The 16666-nt window shown below is 37.6% G+C and overlaps 1 protein-coding gene across 1 annotated transcript in view; it reads right to left on the reverse strand.

Annotated features, from left to right (window-relative positions):
• Positions 1 to 704: 704 nt before the first annotated feature.
• Positions 705 to 16666, reverse strand: part of mcu (mitochondrial calcium uniporter) — a 91381-nt gene continuing 75419 nt past the window's right edge. The window contains exons 4-9 of the mRNA XM_077246752.1: positions 15837 to 16007; positions 14658 to 14762; positions 14404 to 14564; positions 8850 to 9053; positions 8613 to 8729; positions 705 to 7132 (exon numbers count right to left, since the gene is read on the reverse strand). Coding sequence (XP_077102867.1) covers positions 7052 to 7132; positions 8613 to 8729; positions 8850 to 9053; positions 14404 to 14564; positions 14658 to 14762; positions 15837 to 16007 — 839 coding nt within the window. The 3' untranslated portion in view covers positions 705 to 7051. The remainder of the gene's footprint in view (positions 7133 to 8612; positions 8730 to 8849; positions 9054 to 14403; positions 14565 to 14657; positions 14763 to 15836; positions 16008 to 16666) is intronic.

Consider the following 16666-nt stretch of genomic DNA (forward strand, 5'->3'; position numbering starts at 1 on the left):
TAAATAAATACATCAAACAACTGTTGTTTTGGCCAGTTAATAAATTGTATAACAGTACAACATAAAACATGTGACACTTGCCCTGAAATTAAAATAAAAACAGGCACAGTCGAACCTTTCAGCCTATTACAGAAAAAAAAAAGCCCTTGTGACATCTAGACCCACCTGCCCTGGTAAATGAAAGTGTATATGTACTAACTTGTCACATTTTCTTTCGCAGTACACTACTGTGGTGTCACAAATGAATTAAAAGTGAAAAAAATCCAATGCAGCCTCTAAATGCATGTCGTTTTAGACGAATTATGCCATGTCGCACTGCAGACATGTATGCATAATAGGAAATCCAGCATGTTGGATTGTTACAGTATATATAGGGGAAGACGGCACCCTTAAGAACAATGTGCATTTACTTTTAATTTACAAAAATATTCAAAGAGGCCATTTTACCCCACTATTCAAGAAAGATGATCCCCTAACTGGGGCAAGAAGATGAATATTCAGATGAATAGCAAGCCATTCATAGCAGAGCATAGTGTTCATCAAAAGTGTTGAGATTTTGTGCTGTCTATGGTTAGATTAAATAATTATGTTTGGGGGCATCCATCTTACCCTACATGTATACTATATTAACATGACTGGCCACATACTATATGTTGTCATATAAATAACTTGGTATTTAAATCAATCAATCAATCAATACCGGATTCAAAACTGGATAAGTATTTATTGATAATTGAATTACATATCTCTTTTATACACATTTCATAAATGATACAGGATTTTACACTGTCATTTTTAAAGTCTTCTAACATTACAGCATCCGATGCCAATGACAAAAACAACAAATAAAGAATATGAAAAAAACATTTTTCATTCAAAGTCACCCATTTCCTTTTTCCCCCGAAATATAATTATCATTGTAAGTGCACATGAAGAAAACTTTAAAATAATACACGTATCTAAAACATAATCAGTGTGAGAGTATAATGAGGAGCTAAACAAAGAGGGGCAAATGTTAGAGAAAGAGACTATATAGTGCGCTCAGGTCTTTCATACTCTCTGTTCTCAGGTCAGTGTTTAGAATAAAGGCAGCACTGCAGCGATCGAGCAGCATCGAGAGAGAGAGAGAGAGAGAGAGAGAGAGAGAGAGAGAGAGAGAGAGAGAGAGAGAGAGAGAGAGAGAGAGAGAGAGAGAGAGAGAGAGAGAGAGAGAGAGAGAGAGAGAGAGAGAGAGAGAGAGAGAGAGAGAGAGAGAGAGAGAGAGAGAGAGAGAGAGAGAGAGAGAGAGAGAGAGAGAGAGAGAGAGCGCAAAGGCTAAAACAAGACAATGTAGGAGAGAACCTTGACCAATCAGAGCCTGTGCAACAGATGAGGTCATGGAGGGCCAGGGACAAGGATGAAAAACTAAACTCTTGATGAACCAGGAGTCTGTTAATCGGCAATCAGCATTCATAATAATCTTTGCTTTTTTGATTCATTTATATATAATTTCCCCATGTAAACATACATTCATGCAACACCCGCTTTTAGAATAGATTCCATATATTGGATATATAAAAAAAAAAACTGAAACAAAAAGAAACCCTACAAATAAAATAATAATAATAATTTTTAAAAAATTAACGTATTAGATAAAGACCAGGCCCAAGACCTCTTAGACGGTCAAGGGATGTCAGTGTACTGGGCTTATTTGAGCAGGAGATGTGTTTTTGCCCTGCAATAACAGTTCGGAGTGTGTATCGGGTTGAATTTATGATTGTTGATCACAAAAGTGAGGCAGAATGGATGTATTTTAGGCTTATGATGGATTCAATGATTTGGACTGCTAAGGACGAAGATTATGCACAAATATAAAATTCATGCACGTCATCATGAGACAAAATGTCCGCACCAAATGCTCAACTTTCATTGTTTAAACACTACATTGTCACAAATATGCACAGTGACCTTGATTCTGACTTCCATCAACATCCTCATTGTTCCTGGAATGACATCACATTCAACCGGTCAGATTTTAAGGTTAAGAATTTATATTAGTTGATAGTTTCCTATAGAGCGATTAATGCTTAGGGTCAGCAATACACCACAAAGTTTTTCCAGGACTAATGGTAGATGTGCAAGTATCCTCTACTCATTAGCTACAAGAGTGATGGAAGCAGATTAAACTTCAGTTTATTATAGGATGTGTTGTCTGATAAACCCTTTTAAAACACACAAACTCGGGTAAAAGAGAGAAGCAGCTCCGTTGAAACCAGCTGGGTTGCATATAATGCAGTTATAAGGCTGTGTCGTCCTTAAAATAACCATCTAGAGTTCAGGTCTTGTTGTGTTAAATTACAGCGTAATCCAGTCAAGCATGCTGGGAAAATCCCATTGACCTGAACTCCTCACCAAAGACAAAAAAAATCACCGCTGAAGGGCCTCCATCACAACACTTGCACTTTTAGCCAGATGTGCAAAATCCGCAAACCACAGTTTAGTTTATATTAACTGGATTGTGCTTTCCCACCCAAAAATGTCTGTTTAAAGGAATAGTGAAATGGAAATTATTTAACAATGTCACATTTAAAGCCATAGGCTGTTATTATTATTTATATTTATATTACAAAATAGAGAAATTTTGAAGAATTCTCACAGTTGATGTAGCTCTTTTCCATTAAACCACAGTTCATAGTGATCATGTTTGTCAATCTCCAAAAAGAACATTATGAAAGTAGCTAATATGACTCAAACACTATATTCCAGGTCTCCTGAAGTCATACAACAGCGTTGTGTGAGGAACTGACTTAAATTTAAAAAGTTAGTTCACCCAAAAATGAAACTTCCAAATCTTTGAAACAACAAATGAGGATAGCATTTTTATCAATCCCTTAAAAGTCCACACAAAACTTTGCTGCATCAAAAAGTACAAAAAAGATGGTAATCAATATGAATCAAGTGGTTTAATTCAAGTCCCATGTATGTGTGCTGCATATATTAATAAAACCCTAAATGAAATCAGGGTGAACCGTAAATGAAATTGGAATGACATGAGGGTGAGTAAATAAGTAAACATTTAAATTTTTGGGTCAACTAACATCAGTGTTTGAATCAGAACATGACCGACATTTCAGAGCTTTGGGGGAAGGGAAAAGATTTAATTCTGTTCCTCAGAATTGTTGTACTGTATGGATTCAGAAGACTTGAATTGAGTGCTGCAGGGGTGACGTATTTTGGGGTCGCATCCCAGAAACGAGTTAGCATTTAGCACTTCCAGTTCCACTGTCCTAAAAGTCAATGGGATTTTTGATTGGGGTTTTGGTTAAAAACCTGGAATAAAGTCTGTGGTGAACACAAGCTCAAAACATTTTTACGTTTTATTTTATGACATAAGGGGTATTGCTGATATAGTTTAAAGGGCTAGTTCACCCAAAAGTGATAACTCTGGCATCAATTATAACCCTCATGTTGTTCTAAATCCGTAAGTTCTTCTCAGAAAAACAATCCATATTGAGCAGTTTAGTCCAATTCCTGAAGAGACACGAACAGATTCAATTTAGTCTTTTATTCACATATGTACATTCATCAACCCACACATTAGATATGGTAAACGGAAGCTCAAACAAGTTTGATGGACATGCGAGAACCAATGAGGTTCATTCTCGTGTTATGCAGCACGTTTGAGCTTCAGCAAGAACCGATGAGGTTTGTTCTCGCTTTCAAGCAGGTGCAGTTGAGCTTCTGTTTATGTTTGCTGATCAATGTTTATATGTGAATAAAAGCCTAAATTCAATCTGTTCATCACATAAAGCGATCGAGCCTCTTCAGAAAATTTGGACTAAACCCCCCCAATTCATATGGATTCGATTTACGATCTCTTTATGGACTGTTTGAAGCATCAAAATGGTAGTTGCGTAGACTGTCAAAGGAGGCACAGAAATCTCTCAGATTTCATTAAAAACATCTTCAGACATGAGGGTGAGTAAACAAGGACATCATTTTCATTTTTTGGTGAACTAACCCTAACCCAACATCTCTAACAATGTTGAGGTTGTCAGGGACATCACACGTCATCACGCTGAAAATAACGTTTTTGTTGAGTCAACGAAGGTGATGCTTACTTCCGGGTTATCATACACAAATACTTCATCACTGCAGCACTGTATATAGTGTTTAATATAGATTTTTTGTTTGTTTCAAAGAAAATATTTGGATGAACTATCTTTTTAATGTTTTCTTTCAAAGCTGTAGGCTGGAGTCTCACCCTGTAATATTTGAACACACAGTAAGAATGAAGACATGCTGCTTCTAAGGGGATTTGAAACTCTTATGTACCCTATCCACCTCTAGAGACACGAACAGAACACAAACATGGCTTCAAAAACGCTTGATGACGACCATAAGCACAAACATAGACAGTCTGACATAATGGATGGACTTCTGCTATAGAACCACAGAGCTATTTCTCTGATAGGGTCTGACTGCGTAGGGAATACCCTTAAGAGACAAAAAGATTATGGGTCAGGATTAGGGATGCTCATATTGACCGTTTAACCGTTAACCGAAAGTAAAAATTTGAACCGATTAATACTACCAGTTAAACGGTTTAAAAGTTAAAAGGTTTTTTTTTTTTAAGGTTTTTTTTTTTTTTTTGCTGCATGGTTAAAAAAAATGCTATAAAAAATAACACGGGTGAAGCAAGCGAAAATAAGTACTATGTGGGACCATTTTAACAGAAATAGTGACAAAGTTACTTGGAAAATATGCTATGTTGTATTAAAATACAGCTGTAGTACAAGTACAATGCAATATCACTGGCGAAGCAAACATTACAGCCGAAGCTGGCCACTCTAGGGAGACGTTATCTCTGTATTCCCGGGATATCTGTGCCATCGGAGAGGCTGTTTTCTCCCGCCGCTCTAACTGTCAACAGGCTGCGCTCCAGACTATAACCCCACATCATATAGACATGTTACTTTTTTTTAAATAAAAACTAGACAAGGTGTGGATTGAGGTAGGCCTGTTATTTTTATTTGACGGAAAACAAATTTTTTCGAAGCTTCAAACGGATTTTCTTTTTGTCATCTTAATTTGTGAATTATTTAAGTTAAAAAATATATATATTTAGTGTAGGCCTATTTTATGTTTTTCTCTGTTGTCACTGTCAGAAATGCTGCAGGTGAGTGAAAATGTGATGTGAACCCAGGTTCTTTTGCTGTTCTGTTCTGTATGCTGCTGTTTGCATGTAAATATAAACCTGTGAAATTGTATTTTTTGGTATTTTTAACGGGTCACAGACACTCGTCAATTTTATTTTTATTTAATGCCAATTCAGTATTATAATCTTATCAGTTAACGGTTAATAGTCGGATAACGAGCGGCGGTTGTCGGGCGGGAAAATTAACTGTAATGAGCATCCCTAGTCAGGATAGGCTAATGGCCTAAAAAACGTGATATGAGCAATTTTTTTTTTAGAGAACAACAAGGCTCAAGTTGATTTCACATCCCTCAGATTCAAACAGTCTGGGTGACCACCTCTGTCGAAACACAGGGAAACTGCGTTTTCATAATTGTATTAATATATAAATAATATAATATATAAATGATGTTGATGATCAACCCAACCCAGCCAGAATCATTGCTAAGGCCTGTCGGCTAAAGACAGCACATATAGACAAAGGATGCGACGATCTCTCTCTATAGCATGCCACGAAGTGTGCAAAACACACGCTAATTCTAGATCTAAAATATTACACATTCTCTGCCCGTTTCAGAAGACTTGGCATATCGAGGCAGATATATGCAGCTAAAAACGCCACATGACTGATGGGAAATTGATTGCGTCCAGAACCTTTTTTCAAGAAAAAGAAATCGCATTTTACACAGTGACGTGCCTTAAGACCGTTCGATGAGTAATTGCGTCTGATAAACAGGTGTTTAGTAACAAGCACGCTGCAGCAGATGCTGTGAGGCACTGTGGGAAAATGCCATTTGATGATGTTCCAAAGAAGATTTAGAGAGAAAAGAGCCGACCTTTTGAAAAAAGGATCCATCTGCCAAGCGAGCTTGTGTATGTGCGTTTCCCATCACAATGTAAACCGATGGAGTGTGTACAGGTACATCATATTTCTAAAGAAAGAAAGCTCAGAGCGTTAGGGATGAACTATTTGAGCGTCGTTTGATGATGGGAATCTCGAAAAATAAAGTATCAGAGCATCTGCAGGTGTGTAATGTCTGGTGGCATGGTTAAAATAGAAATAAAATCACCTAATGAGGAGTAAAAGAAAAGATTTCTACTCCTTTCTTTTTCTTTTTTTTCCATCATTATAATAAACATAATATGGCTTTTAAAAAAAGTGCCAACATTTCTTTGATTCTTTTTTCTTTTTGGAATAATAGAACACACAGTGATATTTTAGCTGTTAGGTCTGCCAGCTCTTAACATGTCCGTACAGGAAGCGAGAAAGGAATCAAGACGGTTTAGCTTAGGCTCTTGGGCACAGGTGTCAATGCAGCGTTTCAGCCACAAGAGGACTGGTTTGATGGTAAACGGATCTTTCCCGAGATGGAAAAGAGCACCACATCCCGAAATCTCTTCTGCAAAGTGTCAGAGTTAGGGATATCAGCAGTACTCCAATGTGGAAAAAAAACTGTTCAACCCGAGGGCAGATGGTTTTTAGACCTCAGAGTCTGTGTCCCATGCAAGACGTGGAGCCATTGTCTCATAGCGATGTACTGTTTGAATCCCATTCTACCAACTTCCTGTCTGAAGTCTGTTTGTGTGGTCCTGTAGCGTTATGAGGGCGCCTGATCCGCAAGCATCTGTCATCCGTTCATGGATGTAGTTTTGCCATTTCATTTAATTGTATCTCTTCTCCTCTGCATAGACTTACCAAATTAAAGAAAACAACAAAAAGGATAATAATAAATCTCAGAAGCTTGCTGTGGATATGGTTTTTCATTGAGGTTGTAGAGATAAAACAAAACACAAAAAGACAGACAGAAAACTAAACGCAAAGAGGCAGAAGTGAATGAAATAAGAGCAAGAGGCAGAAAGGGCTTCATGTCCTCATCAGTCCTCGCTGGTATTGATTTCCTGGACAGGGAGGTGCAACTGCAGCGGGTCTCGTAGACGCTTTAGATCCAACTCCGCCTGAGGAAAAGATGTTGGAGAAAATGTTCACACTGCGCTTTTCCGTACAACAAAAACAGACAGTAATCAGGGGCTTTAAAAAAAATAAGAGCTTCAAAAAATGACAACAAGCACCATAACAATCTTAAAAGTAATCCATGTAACCCATAAAGTCCTATAAAGTTTTTTTTGACAGAAGGCAAAACTTGCCAAACCCCAAATGAGAGTAAAATTGAAGTTGTATATGTAAAAGTTGGAGAGTATAGCAGCGTTTCCACTGCAGGAACTTTCCCCAGGAACTAGGAACTTTGTGGTGGTACTCAGTAGGGGCTTTCGCACCGGGTAGTTCTAGGAACTATCCACCAGGGTGGTTCCCTGAGAACTAATGGTTGCCTTAGGAACAATTTTTTCCTGGTTGCAATCGCACCTGCAGTAGGAACTCTGAAGTGACGTAAGCCGGCTTTGTTGTTGTGACTTTTATTTTGACGGCGCTAAGAACGCCAGAGCCAGTGAATTCTCCGTGTTCATTAGTTTACGATCTGTCTAACAGTCCTGTCTAATATGTTATTAGATAGAACTGTAATACATAGAAAGTAGACAGTATATGAAAAGGTATTAGCATATGCCGTGTGGTTGATGTCCAGTGTTGCTAGCTGAGCAGAAATACATAATCATGTTTCACTTGGTCCCCTCAAAGTTACGTTGGATTTTCTCCTCAGCATAAAGGTTGAGAGACCCATCTATCACTGTTTTTCATGTTCGTAGAGTTAGTTTCTGGAGTAAATATATAGGCTGTAATATGAGTGTTTACACAACAGTGCGTTCGGCCACTCGGTACACTAAAGGTCACTGGTAATTCCTATGGTGCTGTTTGAGACCCTACTCTGAAGTAGGAGCTAAATTAGTTCCTCCAAAAAGAAGTTCCTAGAACTAAACTCATTGATTTTTCCTGCGCCGCGAACACGCCAAAATCCGGGTACTTCCACCAATAGTTCTAGGAACTATGAAAAGGTTCCTCCGGTGCCAAAGCCCGTAGCATGTTTCGACCGCAGGAACTAGGGTCTAAATGAAGTTCTGGGTAAAAATGTCCCTCAAATTAATATCTCTTATCCCCATAATAATTTATGTGGCAAAATGCCGTGTAATAAGTTGTATGACTGTACCATATCCTTTAAATGTCAAAATAGTTTGAACTTGCCGTTTGCGAGCTTCTGCTTTCTTTGCGAAACTTTTGCAATATTTCAACTCAAGTCAATATTTCGTGTCTAATTAATTACTTATTTGGTTGGGGTTTATTCTGCGATAACAACCAGCTGGATGTACATTATCCCTTACTGATTCACTGTATTATTAATTGTCCACCATACCAAATTGTACATATTAATTACTTTGACCAAATCACCATGTCTAGTGAGTACATAATGACAGTTTTTATTTCTGGGTGAACCGTTCCTTTAAGAGACTGAAAAGAGGGATGATGTTTGTTTGTGCACTAGCTTACATCAGCAATCGCATCCTTCAGTTTGTTGTACTTCTCAATGTCAAAGCGTGTTCTCTTCGCCCCCTTATGAAAGAACAGCAGGTACTGTCTGTCCCTGGCGTCTGGGTAAAGATATTCCTGTGTGAGAGAACACCGGTAGAGAGGTCAGACGGATCTCCACCTGCTTCGGCACCTTTGCATTCACAGGGACATTATGAAATTCCACTGATCTAGAGATAAAGAGCTGGAGGTGCTCACCTGACGTGTCAGCACGAAGTAAGCATACATAGCCATGGCAGTGCCGTAGGTGATAAAATACGTGACGGGCTCCATGATGTCCCATGAGTACTCCCACCAGGTCAGCCGTGCCAGAATGCCAAACTGTGTGGCCATGTAAGCCATCCCACCCCACAGCACCCACGTAGTCCTGCGCTCTGCTTTCTTACACAGTTCTTCTTTAACCTGAGAAAGGAGATTACATTCGATATTAGAAACATCTAAAAAATAGGATTTTAGCATTACAGTACATAGGTTCTCAGCTAAGATGTTTTGCAACATGTTGAAAAGTAAAATGACAAATCATTAACAAGAATTTCTTATGGCTTATGTTTAGAATGGTTTATACATTTTAAGTGCTTTTCTTTGCACCTTATTAACAACCTGGGATTATGTATATTTATATATAAAATAGATTATATATATTTCTATGTAAAATATATTTCCATGATGGCAAGGCTGAATTTTCAGCATCATTACTTCAGCGTCACATGATCTTTCAGAAATCATTCTTATATGCTGATTTAAATGCTCAATAACTGGTATTATGAATTATTAATAGTGCTCATATAATAATAATGTTTATTATTATTATTATCAATGTCAAAACAGTTGTGCTGCTTAACACTATTGAGTAAACTGTGATTCATTCTTTGATGAATAGAAAGTTCAAAAGAACAGTATTTATTTGAAATGGAAATCTTTTGTAACAAAATACATATAATATTAATATATAATATACAGTAATATTAGTTTACTGTCACTTGAAACAATTTACTGCCTCCTTGATGAATATAAGTATTACTTAATTATTTTTGTAATCTTATTTACCCCAAGCTTTTAAATAATAGTGTATCATGGTTCACAACGCAACGTTTTTTTTTTATATTGATAATAATAATAAATGTTTCTTGAGCAGCAAATCAGCATATTAAAATGAATTCTGAAGGATCATGTGACACTGAAGACTGGAATAATGATGCTGAAAATTCAGCTTTCTAAAAGGAATAAATTACATTTTAAAATATAATCACACAGAAAACAGTTATTTTTATTTCCAATAATATTTCACAATATTACTGCTTTTACTGTATTTTTGATAAAAAAATGACTCTTTACATACGAGCTGATTAAACCATAAACATTGTGTTAATTACGGTGACAATAAATCAATAAATGAAGAAATTAATATTTGTATTTAGCCTGTTCTGTTGTCAATCCGCGTTCACGAGGCCAGTGAGGCTGCTGACGTAAGACGCTGCTGACGTGTATCTGGTGCGTCCGTGTATTCGGGTTCAAATAAATATGTCTGGTTAAAAAAAATGCAAGTCTTTCCCTGTGTCGAAATCCTTGGACATGTTTGCAAAGATTGTTTTGTTTACAGCGTGCGTCTCCCTCAGACTGTAAACGAAGCTCGGGCGCACCAGACACACGTCAGCTCGTCTTACGTCAGCGGACTCATGAACGCGGATTGACAACAGAACCGGAAGAGAATACAATGCTGAATTAAGTCGTAGTTTTTGTTATTTTTGGAACAAAATGTATTTCCGATGCTTCAAAAAATTCTAACTAACCCACCTAGGTCACGTGGACTACTTTGATGATGTCTTTATTTCCTTTCTGGACAAGGACAGTATACCGTACATAGATTTTCAATGGAGGGACAGAAAGCTCTCGGACTAAATCTAAAATATCTTAAACTGTGTTCTGAAGATGAACGGAGGTCTTACGGGCTTGGAGCGACATGAGGGTGAGTCATTAATGACATCATTTTCATTTTTGGGTGATTTAACCCTTTAATATATACCACTAATATATATATATATATGTTAGTGGTATATATTAATATGCTAAATACAAATAGTGAGTTATTCATTCAGTAATAAAGTATTTACATTTTAGTTTATAGTTAATTCATAGTTCACACACATATATATATATATATATATATATATATATATATATATATATATATATATATATATATATATATATATATATATATATATGAACTATGAACTAACTATAAACTAAAATGTAAATACTTTATTACTGTACTTATTATAAAGTTGTTACCAAATAGGTAAATGTAAATCCAAAATATGTCATGTTAATTTCCTCAAACTGGAAGCATTTTTTTGTTGTTGGTATTTTAGTCTATTTTGCGCCCTCCTTTTTAAGACTAAATGCATCTTTTTGATTTGCTATCCTTGCAGAAAAAAAAATTCATACAATGCAAAAGAAACTGTGGTCCATTTAAAAGTCAGTGAAGCGGTCAGTGCTCTCAATTAAATTGTTGTTTGCGTTATTAGGTCTGTTTTACTCACTTCTAATGCTGGAAGAAAAAAAAACCCTGAAGGCAAGTCTCAGTTGACTTGAGCAGAACTTTGCAATTACAAAATTAACAGTATTTATGCAGCTCTCAGTGTGTAAAAAGCCTCTATTCCACAATCAATCTACTGTGCAATTAGACTTTCAGATTAATTATCAGCTGTCATCAGCTGTGATCAGATAATGTGTGTTAGTATCACTTTAGATGTTTCCTGCCTGTGATATCCCACAATCCTGTGTGTGCGGTTCAGCGGTTGGTGAAACTAATAAGAAATGTATATAATTATTCATACTTCATTCATTATTCATATATAAATTCATAAATGTCAAATTTGTACATACATTTTTAGATGTTCAGTAACAACAGCCAAAATTTACACATACCTGCAAACTTGCATTGATCTGAGGAGACAAGCACAGAACCAGTGTACCATCCATTGATCCAAACAGCAGCGCATGTACACTGGATCTGTGCTCGTCTCCTAAGATCAATGCAACTTTTTTGAAGTTTTGGCTGTTCTTGCTCATACTGGCAGTTCTACTAATGGATGCTAGTAGGTTATTGGTAAACTACTAATGGCCATAGCTTTAGAAAATCTGATCACAAATGAGATGTTTGTTGATCTTGCCACTATACTGTAAATTTACACAATGCAGGGAAAAGACTATGTACACAACATCAGCATTTTTTAATGCATGTATGACTTGTTATTATATCTCTGCATATGGGCAGAGACGAATCATATAGAGCAGGGAAACTGCTTACAGTCACATTAACTTCTCCATTTTCTTTGACAGAAGATGAATCACGAGAGCTCCACTGTCTACACGCCAGCTGTCGCATCACATTTATGCTCATTTGCATAAAGTTGAACTTTTCTAAACTGTGCAGCATTGCTGGATGCAAATGGAAGCCTGAAGCTGCCACAGAGTACAACAAGTATCTGTGACTTTATATGGCACATTGCTAATAACAAATATTACTGCGACACAATATTTAATATCTTGCAGCTGTAATTGTTTATTGTAATTGCAACTTTATATCATTCTCCCTGTGACTAAATATGACTTTTGAAATAGTGACTATAGCCCTAAATAAACTAAAATCAAACACTGTTAGGAAAGACTTGTTCACCAGACTTGTTAAAGAGTGTTAGGAAATGCAACACCGATATTGTTCCTCGTTCATTTTTCCTCTTGTCGAAAACTCTTCTTGGGTTATTTGATTCACCCGTACGTTAACGTTTCTCGAGTCATCTTAGGCGACAGAACTTGCTGCAAACGATAGCGAATAATTGTGGTCCATGTGCGAAAAAACAAAAGAGTGGTGTACTAGACGCTACAACTATTACTTCTGCATCTGTCAAGAGACTAACTGTGTTTTCTTGGTTTCTACGGCAGTAAAAATGCCAACAGAGTATAACGCGGACATGGCTTCATTGACAGGCGACGCAATGAGGAGGAACATTAAATGTGGTTGAATTTCTATGGATTTAAACATTGTTGGAAACATTTGGGCTAATATAAGTATACAAGTCAACAATATATATATATATATATATATATATATATATATATATATATATATATATATATATACACACACATCACTGTGCTAGTGGTTTTTGGATATTATAATGCAAAAATCTTACATAATGTGCCTTTGAATATCTTGTTTAAAAATAGGAAAATAGTCGCAGAATGATGAAATACTCTCAAAATTATGAATGTGGAATGAAAAGTTAATGCAACCTCTTATTTACACAAGCTAAACCTAAAGCTGCTTCGTTTCTATTTTTAATGTATATAACTACATAACACATTTTAAATAGTGAGATCTGAGGTGAGCTCAGAGAGCTCTGCATTGAACAGATGTATAGATTTCTCCTTCCGTAACAGATTCAAGTTGCAGTTCATGATACAGTGGCAGACTGAGTTAAGTGACCACAGTTACTCCTGAGTCAATGTGGCTATATATAAATAAAAAACACACCGGTTTCTCATGCAGTGCCCTCTGAGGTTGCGCACATTCAACAGAGGTCTCCTGCCTGAATTCCCTGACACACTATTATGTATGGTAGATGATGAATGACATAAATTCTATTCAATCTTGCATTGAGAAATGTGATTTTGTTTTGTTTGACAATTCTCTCGTGAAATTTGGCACAAATGTGCTGAGCCATGACCCATCTTTGCTTGCAAAGACAGAGGCCTTAGTGGATGCTCCTTTTATACCCAATCACGACACCCTCAACGGTTACAACCCTCAATTGACCTGATAATTGTGGACGGTTCCAAAACTGCTAAATTTAAATATTCAATAATCTTTTCACCTTTTTTTTTGCCTCTGTCCAAACTTTTTGGGGTGTGTTGCAGCCATCAAAATCAAAATTTGTTTATATTTAAAAAATGCAATTAAGTTGGTCAGTGGACATTGGAAATCTTTTCTTTGTATTTTCGTCAGTTAAATAAAAGTTCAAGAGAATTAACAAAATCACAGATTCTTGATTTTATTGGATTTTAGAAAATGTCCAAACTTTTCTGGAAATGGGGTTGTACTTTCCAGTATTTCAGTTGCCCTAATAAAATTGTACATCTTTAAAATGCAAACTTCTACGAAGCGCAACAGTTAGCGTGCGTACGGTGCTCGGCAGTGGTCAAAAAGGATTTAAATGGGGGATTTTTAAACGATCCCTTCTTGCAAACTCAGAGATGTGGGATTGGACGGCAGTTTAAATTATCACATGACCTTGTTGTGTGTCAAAAAACAATAGGTAATTCAGCCAGGGATTTTTATGTGGCTGGTGGAAGAAAACAGCAACATTTTGTATAAAATGACTGACTAACCCCTGTAAATGTTGCAAATACCTTACGTCCCTATGAGAAACAATTACCGTCTGAATAGGGCTTTTGTTTCTTGTAATTGTAACTTTATATCTTGCAATGTGGCTTTTTCTGTAATGCAACTTCATTTCCTAAAATTGTTAATATCTTATCGTTACCTTTTCAATTTGTTTACTCTGAGGTGGAAACGACTTCCACAGGACACGCGCGTGTGCCTACGTTCTTTATGTGCAAAATAGACTAAAACTGTTAAAAAAAAATATATATATACTTTCAGAATGAGGGCAATAAATTAGTTCTGTTTTTGACGTCAACATGACGTATTTAGACATATAACGTGACATTAACCCCAACAACACACCTTCTCCAAGGGCTGGAGCTGCGAGTTGAGGTCCTCCAGTCGTCCAATCAGCTCTCTCTCTTTGGTGAGCTGATGCTCCTCTATGCGCAGAGTGCTGTAGAGCTGCTGCACCAAGAGCTTGACGTCGTTCAATCGTTCTGTTTCCTCGTGCGGTAGCAGATCTGCAACGGATGCCCACAGAATATAAAAAAAATCTCCTGGACCTCTGCAAAGTTTTGCACATAATGACCCACAATGCAGCAGGGCAAACTCACCTCTCCTGGGTGGCTGCACCAGGTGTGTTGTGTCATTTATGACTAGCTTAAAGCTGTCCATTAGTAAAATGTCAATCCCTGTAGAGGACGCTATCCTTGCTCCATCTACAGAGAGAGAAAGAGAGGGAAATTAGAGGTGCGTGAAAGTGTACAGTCTCTTTAACTGCAATCCTCTTTGAACTAGTTGTGAAATACGAGAGCCAATCTAAATGCTTATCACAAAGGTTTCCTGCTGTGCATTAGCATGCTCATCAGGAAGAGAAGGTTTTTCCAATCTGAGGTGAAAGACAGCGGATAACCTCTCTCACTCATCTACAGGCAAGAGAAAGCTCTAGCACCTCTCACACGGGAATAATTGAGCTTGAAACAGAGCAGACATGCAGTTTGCACAGAGAACAAATGATTCATGTTCCTCAATTAGATTAAAGATGTACTATCAATTAAACACCTCAGATAAAGCCACAAGTTCATCTACGATTTGTGTATTTAACTAAAAAACGGAAACTGATAATAACTTCAATTTTAATTATATTTTGCCCATAGAACTGCGAACAATGGCAGTATTTACATGCACAATACTACATGAACTATTCTTAAAGGGATAGTTCACCCAAAAGTGAAAACGCTGTTATCATTGTATTGTCAGTACACTTATGTTAGAGGTGTGCTTTTAGGGAGTAAGGTGCTTTAAATTGATGTGACATTCAAGATCTAGGGCCAGATTTACTAACAGCTTGTACCATCGCAAACCCTCTTTTAGCGGTAAAAAACTACTGGTCACGATTTACTAAAGACACGCAGTGAAAAATGAGCGCTGAAAAGCCGTTGATAGGGTTATTTTTGCGGCTGACATTATTGCATTTGCATTTGTAGGAGTTTCCCTTTCAGACGCAACATTTATGGGAGGAGAGTATTTAAATAATTCATGCAAGGTGATTTACTAAGGTTTGCATTAGTCAATTTACTGGTGTTTGCGCCATTATTTACCGCCCAAAAAAAGCGCGTCTTAAACCAGACGCTACCTGGTAGATTGCGTTGGTCATTGTGGAAATGATCTGACCGCGTCAGTGTTATTTAAATTTAGGCAGTTATTGGAGCAGTACTTGTATACACAGTATCCATAGACAAATCAGCTTATAATGCAAAGAAAACAACAGTAGTGTCAGAGATGTACTGTACCTTCAGCGTAGATGGCGACTCTATCGATGCCCCTGTCCTCGGCCTGCAGCTGCTGAAGGAAAACGCCCACTGTTTCGCTCAAGGGTTTGAGGGTGAACTGGCAGCGCTCTCGTCGGGACGGCAGACGTACGGATATCACCGGCAATCCGTTCTGATACACCACCGTAACGTCTGCGGACACAATAGCCAAAGAAATGGCCGTTAGATGTGTAGTAACCAAATCACACAAGCATTTTATGTATCCTTTCCTTAGCTATCAAGTGTCAGGGGACAGCATTTTGAACTGTGCCACCGAAAGAACAACTGCCAAGCAAGTTTCTTAGACTTTTAAATGGCAAATTAAAGATTTGGAGTGCTGAGAGTGTGAATGGGAGTGTGTAAGGGACCGTAGAGGAGTTGATGGCCAGTAGGGGGCAGTATTGTAGTGACAGTAAGGGGGGAACAACAGGGCCTTGTTGAATGATTAGAGTTTTCACCACACGACTGCAGCATTACAACGGTCCTGCCGGTCAAGTTATGTTGATCTCCAGAGCGAACCGCAAAGCCGGCCACTGTGGTGTCATTGTTAATCACAGTTTATTGTCAGTGCATCTCCCGTCCCTACGAGCTGTCCTGTAGACTGTACAGTTCTGATCCAGAGCCCTTCGTAAGCCGTATTCGCCAAGGGGCTTGCAGCGTCCCATTATATACTGCCTCATTACTGCAGTCGTTACGTTTAAGGAGTCTGAGGGGGTCCGTGATGCTCTGCAGTGAGATCTGATGTCTGGATGATGAAGACTGGAGTCATTTCGAGTGTAACTCAGCCCCCTCATGGTGATGGATCCTACTCT

This window comes from Siphateles boraxobius, unplaced genomic scaffold, assembly GCF_051911475.1.
Source record: "Siphateles boraxobius isolate OS27281-9 unplaced genomic scaffold, OSU_SipBor_1 104, whole genome shotgun sequence".
Classification (NCBI taxonomy): Eukaryota; Metazoa; Chordata; class Actinopteri; order Cypriniformes; family Leuciscidae; genus Siphateles; species Siphateles boraxobius.